The following is a 12,533-nucleotide window of genomic DNA, read 5'->3' as shown; positions in this document are numbered from 1 at the left end:
CCCACATTCAGAACACAGTCTATCTGGCAGTTCAGACATGTTAAACAGGCATAAACTTGATAACAAAGTACAAAAAACGTTTTAAAATAAAACCGTTACTGTCACTTTAAATTTTAAACTGAACACACTTATTACTGCAATTGCGAAAAAGTATGAAGGAATTGTTCAAAATTCACCAAAATTTCACCACAGTGTCTTAAAGCATTAAAAGTATTGCACACCAAATTTGGAAGCTTTAACCCTTAAAATAACGGAACCGGAGCCGTTTTTATATTTAACCCCTTTACAGTCCCTGGTATCTGCTTTGCTGAGACCCAACCAAGCCCAAAGGGGAATACGATACCAAATGACGCCTTCAGAAAGTCTTTTCTATGTATCAGAGCTCCTCACACATGCATCTGCATGTCATGCTTCTCAAAAACAAGTGCGCAATACAGGCGCGAAAATGAGACTCTGCCTATGATTAGGGAAAGCCCCTAGAGAATAAGGTGTCCAATACAGTGCCTGCCGGTTATTTTACAAAATTCCCAAGATTAAAATAATTCCTCAAGGCTATGGAGTATAAAATATGTTTATATATAAATCGATTTAGCCCAGAAAATGTCTACAGTCTTAAAAAGCCCTTGTGAAGCCCTTATTTACTGTCTGTAATAAAATGGCTTACCGGATCCCATAGGGAAAATGACAGCTTCCAGCATTACATCGTCTTGTTAGAATGTGTCATACCTCAAGCAGCAAAAGTCTGCTCACTGTTCCCCCAACTGAAGTTAATTCCTCTCAACAGTCCTGTGTGGAACAGCCATCGATTTTAGTAACTGTTGCTAAAATCATTTTCCTCTTACAAACAGAAATCTTCATCTCTTTTCTGTTTCAGAGTAAATAGTACATACCAGCACTATTTTAAAATAAACTCTTGATTGAATAATAAAAACTACAGTTAAACACTAAAAAACTCTAAGCCATCTCCGTGGAGATGTTGCCTGTACAACGGCAAAGAGAATGACTGGGGAAGGCGGAGCCTAGGAGGGATCATGTGACCAGCTTTGCTGGGCTCTTTGCCATTTCCTGTTGGGGAGGAGAATATCCCACAAGTAAGGATGACGCCGTGGACCGGACACACCTATGTTGGAGAAATTAGACTGTTTGGCCTTTGATTTGGCCCTGTCCTGAGGAAGGGTATGACCCTTACCTCCAGTAATGTCAGCAATAATTTATTTCAAACCAGGCTGAATAAGGTCTGCCCCTTGAAAGGAATGTTGAGTAATTTAGACTTTGAAGTCACATCAGCTGACCAGGATTTGAGCCATAGCGCCCTACGCGCCTGGATGGCGAATCCGGAATTCTTAGCCGTTAGTTTAGTCAAATGAACAATGGCATCAGAAACAAATCAGTTAGCTAGCTTAAGAGTTCTAAGCTTGTCAACAATTTCAGTCAATGGAGCTGTATGGATGGCCTCTTCCAGGGCCTCAAACCAGAATGCCGCCGCAGCAGTGACAGGCGCAATGCATGCAAGGGGCTGTAAAATAAAACCTTGTTGAATAAACATTTTCTTAAGGTAACCCTCTAATTTTTTATCCATTGGATCTGAAAAAGCACAACTGTCCTCAACCGGGATAGTGGAACGCTTTGTTAAAGTAGAAACTGCTCCCTCCACCTTAGGGACAGTCTGCCATAAGTCCTGTGTAGTGGCATCTATTGGAAACATTTTTCTAAATATAGGAGGTGGGGAAAAGGGCACACCGGGCCTATCCCACTCCTTACTAATAATTTCTGTAAGCCTTTTAGGTATTGGAAAAACATCAGTACTCACCGGCACTGCATAGTATTTATCCAGCCTACACAATTTCTCTGGCACTGCAATTGTGTCAGTCATTCAGAGCAGCTAATACCTCCCCAAGCAATACACGGAGGTTCTCAAGCTTAAATTTAAAATTAGAAATCTCTGAATCAGGTCTCCCCGATTCAGAGACGTCACCCACAGACTGAAGCTCTCCGTCCTCAGGTTCTGCATATTGTGACACAGTATCAGACATGGCTCTTACAGCATCTACGCGCTCTGTATCTCGTCTAACCCCAGAGCTATCGCGCTTGCCTCTCAATTCAGGCAATCTGGATAATACCTCTGACAGGGTATTATTCATGATTGCAGCCATGTCCTGCAAAGTAATCGCTATGGGCGTCCCTGATGTACTTGGCGCCATATTAGCGTGCGTCCCTTGAGCGGGAGGCGAAGGGTCCGACACGTGGGGAGAGTTAGTCGGCATAACTTCCCCCTCGACAGACCCCTCTGGTGACAATTCTTTTATAGATAAAGACTGATCTTTACTGTTTAAGGTGAAATCAATACATTTAGTACACATTCTCCTATGGGGCTCCACCATGGCTTTTAAACATAATGAACAAGTATCCTCTGTTTCAGACATGTTTGTACAGACTAGCAATGAGACTAGCAAGCTTGGAAAACACTTTAAAGCAAGTTAACAAGCAATATAAAAAACGTTACTTTGCCTTTAAGAGAAACAAATTTTGACAAAATTTGAAATAACAGTGAAAAAAGGCAGTTACACTAACAAAATTTTTACAGTGTATGTAACAAGTCAGCAGAGCATTGCACCCACTTGCAAATGGATGATTAACCCCATAATAACTAAAACAGAATAATAAATGACAAAAACGTTTTTTAAACACAGTCACAACAACTGCCAGAGTCTACTGTGATTGTTACCCTCCTCAAACACGACTTTGAAGCCTTTTGAGCCCCTCAGTCCTGTATCATGCAGAGGGAAGCTGAATGTCTCTGTCAGTATTTTTAGCTGCAAAGAAAAGCACTAAAATAGGCCCTTCCCACTCATATTGCAACAGTGGAAAGCTTCAGGAAACTGTCTCTAGGCAGAAATCAAACCAGCCATGTGGAAAAAAACTAGGCCCCAATAAGTTTTATCACCAAATACATATAAAAACGATTAACATGCCAGCAAACGTTTTATATTACATTTTTATAAGAGTATGCATCTCTATTAATAAGCCTGATACCAGTAGCTATCACTGCATTTAAGGCTTTACTTACATTAATCCGGTATAAGCAGCATTTTCTAGCAAATTCCATCCCTAGAAAAATATTAACTGCACATACCTTATTGCAGGAAAACCTGCACGCCATTCCCTCTCTGAAGTTACCTCACTCCTCAGAATATGTGAGAACAGCCATGGATCTTAGTTACTTCTGCTAAGATCATAGAAAATGCAGACAGATTCTTCTTCTAAATACTGCCTGAGATAAACAGCACACTCCGGTACCATTTAAAAATAACAAACTTTTGATTGAAGAAATAAACTAAGTATAAAACACCACTCTCCTCTTACGACCTCCATCTTTGTTGAGGGTTGCAAGAGAATGACTGGATATGGCAGTTAGGGGAGGAGCTATATAACAGCTCTGCTGTGGGTGATCCTCTTGCAACTTCCTGTTGGGAAGGAGAATATCCCATAAGTAATGGATGATCCGTGGACTGGATACACTTAACAAGAGAAAAGTAAATTGGAAAGTAAAGTTGCCCTATCTGAATCATGAAAGTTTTATTTTGACTAGACTGTCCCTTTAATGAACCACAATAAAAACATTTAGTGTACCGTATTATATCAGTGCAATTTAATTTTCACTGTTTGAGAGCTGTATAAACCAACTTTTAATACTAACAAACCTACTGAGTTTAAAAAATCCCAACATTGGGGGAGCAGTGGGCTTACATATAAACCAGTATATATTTATTTAAGATCTGTAAGAGAGAATTAACAGTTAGATGACCAATTGTACGATGAAACTGCGTATCTATTGCGCTGTTTATACTAACCTCTAATTTAATTAGTAGTGAATAAAGTATCTGTCTTAACATAATGGTACCAAATTACTTACAGTAGTAAACCTTTAATAAGTGTTTTTGGTTTGTGTTTTGGGTCAAGTTATTGACTACACATTGTTAGCACTGTAAGAAAGGGTCCCAGATCTGAAAATAAAAATGAAGATTATAGGGTTTTCCCATTTTTAAAAATGAAGATCTGTGGCATGCATGCATATACAAAAATGCAATGGACCGAGATACTTCAATTAATAAAAAAAGTTCAGGATTTAAGATATATAACATGACTAGGTTTGAGGAAGTGGACACTTGAAGGTAATGGAGTCAAAAATGCAAATGATAATACCACTTATTTAAAAGTTTCACAAAAAAACTTGCATATGTTAAAGGGACAGTGAACCCAATTTTTTTTTCTTTCTAGATTCAGATAGAGCATGACATTTTAAGCAACTTTCTAATTTACTCCTATTATCAAATTTTCTTCATTCTCTTGGTATCTTTATTTGAAATGCAAGAATGTAAGTTTAGATGCCGGCCCATTTTTGGTGAACAACCTGGGTTGTTCTTGCTGATTGGTGAATAAATACATCCACCAATAAAAAAGTGCTGTCCAGAGTTCTGAACAAAAAAAGCTTAGATGCCTTATCTTTCAAATAAAGATAGCAAGAGAACAAAGAAAAATTGATAATAGGAGTAAATTAGAAAGTTGCTTAAATTTGCATGCTCTATCTGAATCATGAAAGAAAAAAATGTGGGTTCAGTGTCCCTTTAAGGATGTCTATAGCACAATTAAAAATTTTGTATCTGTATCTATAAAGTACTGAATTCATGAATGTTTACTCCAGCACTGCTTGCTTTTACTATAATATTTGAATAAAAATAAATATTGCATTAACAGGTATACAAGTACATGCACTGTGTTATACAAATATATATTTCTTCCCAATAAAGCAGTGATTCCCAAAGTGGGCAATAGTGCTCCCTGCGGGCGGTGAGATTACGGAGGGGGGCATTGATAAGTATGAGAGAAGGAAGGAGGCGCTGGAATTATTATAGGGGGCATTGGTAGGTAAGGAGTGGAAGAGGATTTCAGTGGGTTCCTTTAATCTCAGTGATCATAATTAGTTGTGCTTTTGTCTAGATGTCTAAAACTAAACTAACGTTCTTGCTTTGTATTTGCCATTTTACCACTCTGCTTTTAAGGCTTTCTTTTATGGTAAATTTAGGTTTATCCTAAACTTAATGCAATAGAGTGTAGCCACTTGTACAGAAGGCACACATTCTTTGTTTCATCAGTGCTGTGCATTAGCACATTTACTGAACAGTTCAGTATTACTGTGTAGTAGCAGGAAACATAGTAAAAGGCCTGTTGTGCCTGAATACCCCTGAACACACCTGACAATGGCACTCGACTCTTCTGGTCACCAGAAAATAAACTGTGCTGTGTACATTACATAACATTTTGGGAAGTAGAATACATTTTCCATAACGTTTATTGGTGCAGTTCAACTATGCTCCAAGCGAAGAACTCAACTCCAGATTTCTAAACGTGGTGGTTTAAGACTCCTCCAAAGTGACATAAAACCAGACATTGAGAAACTGGTATCACTTTATCAAGCCCTTCCATCACATTAGCACATTTTTTGTATAGTGAATTAATTACTAAATATGGTATACAAGACTGTTTTACAGTGACTATCACCTTAAAAAAAGCTTGTATTACAATATCAAAATAATATTTTAATTAATTTAACTAAAAAATTGTATTTAAATAAAATGAAATTATGGAACTAACAAGGGCAGTGGCCAGACAAAAATAATAATGTACCACTGCATTATAACATCTCTTTGGCTTCATACATAAGCAGGCCAATTCAAAAGCCTGTTATCTGATACAACAGACTGCTAAATTACTGCTCAAGAGACCTTTTACTTATGTAAAATCTGCTCCAAGTTCTAACAAACTTATTGGCAATTAATTAATTGATTTTGTAGTGTTTCCTCCCAACCTAGAATACAAGCCTGACATTCAGGACAATTGTATTGAAAACCACTAGCCAATAAAGTACTCACTTGCTGGTTAGTGTAAAAATCTAAGTAATTTCATAGATCCTATTCACTTGACAAATGTAGTTTTTGGTAGTCAGAACGTTTAAATTGCTAATAATGAAAGAACTATAAACAATATAAAATAAACAAGGGGTTACCCAGCAGGAATACGGACAGATTCCCTCATTCGCCTTTGTGTCATTGAAGGAAACACAGGGGTTCCATCACCATTGTTTGAATTGGGAAATAATCTGTGGGCAAAGAACAGCCAGAAATGAACACAGATAAAAAAACATAGAAAACAGTAAAATCTACAATACACACATATATATATATATATATATATATATATATATATATATATATATATATATATATATATATATAAATACTATGGTCTACTAACACTTGTAGTGGTCTAAAAAATATAAAAACATTTGTACAATTGAACATTTTCTCAGACAGTCTTATTATTATTTAAAATCCTTATCATAAGAGCTGTTCGTCAAACACTTCACACTTGCCTTCATACACTAGTAAATTGTTGTAAATCTTTATTTACATAGAATGACGGTACACAAAAGAGATGATCCAATACAAAGTGGGTTACTTATAACAGATCATAAAGATTGAAAGCAAACTTCCACAGGAAGAAAAAGTGTAGAAACAGTCAAAGAACCAATGCAGACAAATCTGCATAATCTGCAGAATATAGTAACAAAACTGTAATAAGCCTTCAGTCATAAAAGGCTGGAGTTTAAAAAAAGCTCTACAAAGAAAAAAAAGGGGGTGGGGGGAGATAAAAGGCTTCATGGAATGTACAGGTATACACCGCTCATACAGCGGCTTAGGGACCGGAGCGCCGCTGTAAAGTGCAAACCGCCTTAAAGTGAAAACGCAGTTTTAGCTTTCTTTTCAGTTGCCAGTGTGTCTTTAAAAACATGTTTGAACAAACATATTAGGGGTGCAATAGTTGCTACATTTAGTTTAACACTAGCACAGCACAGCATTTAATAAATACTGTACCTGTAAAATAGTGACAATTACTGTAGTAAAATTTGCCAGACTATAGCACTGAGACACAGATTGCACTGTAAGGGCATAAACAGAGTGAACTAAGCATAACAAAATGGTGCCAGACACTTTTCTCGCAATCTCACAATGATTAATGCACTATCAAAATCCTTGGAGGTTGAACTTCAGCTCCACAAAGCGCTGTAAAGTGAAGTGCTGTAAAGTGAGGTATACCTGTACATTACATTTAAAAAAACGAATATAGTGATTAAAAACAAATTGTGCTTACCTGATAATTTTCTTTTCTTCTAACGGGAAGATTACACAGCTGCGTTCATTACTTTTGGGAATTCAGAACCTAGACACCAGGAGAAGGCAGACACACCCCAGCCAAAGGCTTAAATACCTCCCCCACTTCCCTCATCCCCCAGTCATTCTGCCAAGGGAACAAGGAACAGTAGGAGAAATATCAGGGTGAAAAAAGGTGCCAGAAGACCAAAAATGTATTGCCGCCTCATAGATAAAAACGCGGGCGGGAGCTGTGGACTCTTCATTTCAGAAGAAAAGAAAATGATCAGGTAAGCAGAATTTATGTTTTTCTTCTTAAACGGGAAGAGTCCACAGCTGTATTCATTACTTTTGGGAAAACAATACCCAAGTTAGAGGACACTGAATGCAAACAAAGAGTGTGTACAAAAAGACAGCCCCTTCGCAAGGCACCACAGCCTGAAATTACCCGACGCAATAAAAAATTAGAAACTACAGGGGAAAAACCGGGAGCCCAGGAAACTGCTCATCAGTTACACAACCTGCAAAGCCGTCCTAAAGACCACTCAGACAGTCTGCCGAGCACAAAAACCTCAGAGGAGCCAGCCCTGCAGCTCTCGACTCCCACGGAAAGTACCCCCGACCTAAAAAGGCCAAGAAAAACATAATTTATGCTTACCTGATAAATTCCTTTCTTCTGTAGTGTGATCAGTCCACGGGTCATCATTACTTGTGGGATATTAACTGCTCCCCTACAGGAAGTGCAAGAGGATTCACCCAGCAGAGTTGCTATATAGCTCCTCCCCTCTACGTCACCTCCAGTCATTCGACCAAGGACCAACGAGAAAGGAGAAGCCAAGGGTGTAGTGGTGACTGGAGTATAATTTAAAAAATATTTACCTGCCTTAAAAAACAGGGCGGGCCGTGGACTGATCACACTACAGAAGAAAGGAATTTATCAGGTAAGCATAAATTATGTTTTCTTCTGTTAAGTGTGATCAGTCCACGGGTCATCATTACTTCTGGGATACCAATACCAAAGCAAAAGTACACGGATGACGGGAGGGATAGGCAGGCTCTTTATACAGAAGGAACCACTGCCTGAAGAACCTTTCTCCCAAAAATAGCCTCCGAGGAAGCAAAAGTGTCAAATTTGTAAAATTTGGAAAAAGTATGAAGCGAAGACCAAGTTGCAGCCTTGCAAATCTGTTCAACAGAGGCCTCATTCTTAAAGGCCCAAGTGGAAGCCACAGCTCTAGTGGAATGAGCTGTAATTCTTTCAGGAGGCTGCTGTCCAGCAGTCTCATAAGCTAAACGAATTATGCTACGAAGCCAAAAAGAGAGAGAGGTAGCAGAAGCTTTTTGACCTCTCCTCTGACCAGAGTAAACGACAAACAGGGAAGACGTTTGTCGAAAATCTTTAGTTGCCTGTAAATAAAATTTAAGGGCACGAACTACATCCAGATTGTGCAAAAGACGTTCCTTCCTCGAAGAAGGATTTGGGCACAAGGATGGAACAACAATCTCCTGATTGATATTCCTGTTAGTGACTACCTTAGGTAAGAACCCAGGCTTAGTACGCAGAACTACCTTATCCGAGTGAAAAATCAAATAAGGAGAATCACAATGTAAGGCAGATAACTCAGACTCTTCGAGCCGAGGAAATAGCCATTAAAAATAGAACTTTCCAAGATAACAACTTTATATCAATGGAATGAAGGGGTTCAAACGGAACACCCTGTAAAACGTTAAGAACAAGGTTTAAACTCCATGGTGGAGCCACAGCTTTAAACACAGGTTTAATCCTGGCCAAAGCCTGACAAAAAGCCTGAACGTCTGGAACTTCTGACAGACGCTTGTGTAACAGAATGGACAGAGCTGAGATCTGTCCCTTTAAGGAACTAGCGGATAACCCCTTTTCTAAACCTTCTTGTAGAAAAGACAATATCCTAGGAATCCTAACCTTACTCCAAGAGTAACCTTTGGATTCGCACCAATATAGGTATTTACGCCATATTTTATGGTAAATCTTTCTGGTGACAGGCTTCCTAGCCTGTATTAAGGTATCAATAACTGACTCAGAAAAACCATGCTTTGATAAGATCAAGCGTTCAATTTCCAAGCAGTCAGCTTCAGAGAAGTTAGATTTTGATGTTTGAAAGGACCCTGAATCAGAAGGTCCTGTTTCAGAGGTAACGACCAAGGTGGACAGAATGACATGTCCACCAGATCTGTATACCAAGTCCTGCGTGGCCATGCAGGCGCTATTAGAATCACTGATGCTTTCTCCTGTTTGATTCTGGCAATCAATCGAGGAAGCATCGGGAAAGGTGGAAACACATAAGCCATCCTGAAGGTCCATGGTGCTGTCAAGGCATCTATCAGGACCGCTCCCGGATCCCTGGATCTGGACCCGTAGCGCGGAAGCTTGGCGTTCTGTCGAGACGCCATGAGATCTATCTCTGGTTTGCCCCAACGTGGAAGTATTTGGGCAAAGACCTCTGGATGAAGTTCCCACTCCCCCGGATGAAAAGTCTGACGACTTAAGAAATCCGCCTCCCAGTTCTCCACTCCCGGGATGTGGATTGCAGACAGGTGGCAAGAGTGAGACTCTGCCCAGCGAATTATCTTCGATACTTCCATCATTGCTAGGGAGCTTCTTGTCCCTCCCTGATGGTTGATATAAGCTACAGTCGTGATGTTGTCCGACTGGAACCTGATGAACCCCCGAGTTGCTAACTGGGGCCAAGCCAGAAGAGCATTGAGGACTGCTCTCAATTCCAGAATGTTTATTGGAAGAAGACTCTCCTCCTGATTCCATAGTCCCTGAGCCTTCAGAGAATTCCAGACAGCGCCCCAACCTAGTAGGCTGGCGTCTGTTGTTACAATTGACCAGTCTGGCCTGCTGAATGGCATTCCCCTGGACAGATGTGGCCGAGAAAGCCACCATAGAAGAGAATTTCTGGTCTCTTGAATGGAATGAAGGACACGGCATGCATTTTGAAGTTTTGTTAACCTTTCCTCTGTCAGGTAAATCTTCATTTCTACAGAATCTATCAGAGTCCCCAGGAAGGGAACTCTTGTGAGTGGAAAGAGAGAACTTTTCTCTTCGTTCACTTTCCATCCATGCGACCTTAGAAATGCCAGTACTATCTCTGTATGAGATTTGGCAGTTTGAAAGCTTGAAGCTTGTATCAGTATGTCGTCTAAGTACGGAGCTACTGAAATTCCTCGCGGTCTTAGTACCGCCAGAAGAGTGCCCAGAACCTTTGTGAAGATTCTTGGAGCCGTAGCCAGTCCGAATGGAAGAGCTACAAACTGGTAATGCCTGTCTAAAAAGGCAAACCTTAGATACCGGTAATGACTTCTGTGAATCGGTATGTGAAGGTAAGCATCCTTTAAATCCACTGTGGTCAAGTACTGACCCTCTTGGATCATGGGCAAAATTGTTCGAATAGTTTCCATCTTGAACGATGGAACTCTTAGGAATTTGTTTAGGATCTTTAAATCCAAGATTGGCCTGAAGGTTCCCTCTTTTTGGGAACTACAAACAGATTTGAGTAAAACCCTTGTCCTTGTTCCAACCGCGGAACTGGATGGATCACTCCCATTAATAAAAGATCTTGTACGCAGCGTAGAAACGCTTCCTTCTTTGTTAGGTTTGTTGACAACCTTGACAGATGAAATCTCCCTCTTGGGGGAGAGTATTTGAAGTCCAGAAGGTATCCCTGAGATATGATCTCTAACGCCCAGGGATCCTGAACATCTCTTGCCCAAGCCTGGGCGAAGAGGAAAAGTCTGCCCCCCACTAGATCCGGTCCCGGATCGGGGGCCCTCAATTCATGCTGTCTTAGGGGCAGCAGCAGGTTTTCTGGCCTGTTTGCCCCTGTTCCAGGACTGGTTAGGTTTCCAGCCTTGTCTGTAGCGAGCAACAGCTCCTTCCTGTTTTGGTGCAGAGGAAGTTGATGCTGCTCCTGCTTTGAAATTACGAAAGGAACGAAAATTGGACTGTCTAGCCTTGGCTTTGGCCTTGTCCTGAGGCAGGGCATGACCTTTACCTCCTGTAATGTCATCAATAATCTCTTTCAAGCAGGGCCCGAATAAGGTCTGCCCTTTGAAAGGAATATTAAGCAATTTAGATTTAGACGTAACATCAGCTGACCAGGATTTTAGCCACAGAGCTCTGCGTGCCTGAATGGCGAATCCTGAATTTTTAGCCGCAAGTTTAGTTAAATGTACTACGGCATCTGAAATAAATGAATTAGCTAACTTAAGGAATTTAAGTTTGTGTGTGATGTCATCTAGTGTGGATGATTGAAGTGTCTCTTCCAGAGACTCAAACCAAAATGCTGCTGCAGCCGTGACAGGCGCAATACATGCAAGAGGTTGCAATATAAACCCTTGTTGAACAAACATTTTCTTAAGGTAACCCTCTAATTTTTTATCCATTGGATCTGAAAAGGCACAGCTATCCTCCACTGGGATAGTGGTACGCTTAGCTAAAGTAGAAACTGCTCCCTCCACCTTAGGGACCATTTGCCATAAGTCCCGTGTGGCGGCGTCTATTGGAAACATTTTTCTGAATATAGGAGGGGGTGAGAAAGGCACACCGGGTCTATCCCACTCCTTAGTAACAATGTCAGTAAGTCTCTTAGGTATAGGAAAAACGTCAGTACTCGTCGGTACCGCAAAATATTTATCCAACCTACACATTTTTTCTGGGATTGCAACTGTGTTACAATCATTCAGAGCCGCTAATACCTCCCCTAGTAACACACGGAGGTTCTCAAGCTTAAATTTAAAATTTGAAATGTCTGAGTCCAGTTTATTTGGATCAGAACCGTCACCCACAGAATGAAGCTCTCCGTCTTCACGTTCTGCAAACTGACGCAGTATCAGACATGGCCCTTGCATTATCAGCGCACTCTGTTCTCATCCCAGAGTGATCACGTTTACCTCTTAGTTCTGGTAGTTTAGCCAAAACTTCAGTCATAACAGTAGCCATATCTTGTAATGTGATTTGTAATGGCCGCCCAGATGCACTCGGCGCTACAATATCACGCACCTCCTGAGCGGGAGATGCAGGTACTGACACGTGAGGCGAGTTAGTCGGCATAACTCTCCCCTCGTTGTTTGGTGAAATTTGTTCAATTTGTACAGATTGACTATTTTTTAAAGTAGCATCAATACATTTAGTACATCAATTTCTATTGGGCTCCACTTTGGCATTAACACATATAGCACAGAGATATTCCTCTGAATCAGACATGTTTAACACACTAGCAAATAAACAGCAACTTGGAAATACTTTTCAAAGTAATTTACAAATAATATGAAAACGAACTG

The 12,533-nt window shown here is 40.3% G+C and overlaps 1 protein-coding gene across 5 annotated transcripts in view; it reads right to left on the bottom strand.

Moving 5' to 3' along the window:
- The window catches only part of LOC128666479 (RAF proto-oncogene serine/threonine-protein kinase), a 530,187-nt gene that overhangs the window by 223,975 nt on the left and 293,679 nt on the right, over positions 1 to 12,533 (bottom strand). For all 5 annotated transcript variants that reach the window (XM_053721101.1, XM_053721099.1, XM_053721102.1 and 2 more), the window contains exon 6: positions 6,065 to 6,157. In XM_053721101.1, the coding sequence (XP_053577076.1) occupies positions 6,065 to 6,157 (93 nt within the window). The remainder of the gene's footprint in view (positions 1 to 6,064; positions 6,158 to 12,533) is intronic.

This window comes from Bombina bombina, chromosome 7 (genome assembly GCF_027579735.1).
Source record: "Bombina bombina isolate aBomBom1 chromosome 7, aBomBom1.pri, whole genome shotgun sequence".
In the NCBI taxonomy this organism is placed as follows: Eukaryota; Metazoa; Chordata; class Amphibia; order Anura; family Bombinatoridae; genus Bombina; species Bombina bombina.
This window is presented reverse-complemented; position numbering and strand designations above follow the sequence as displayed.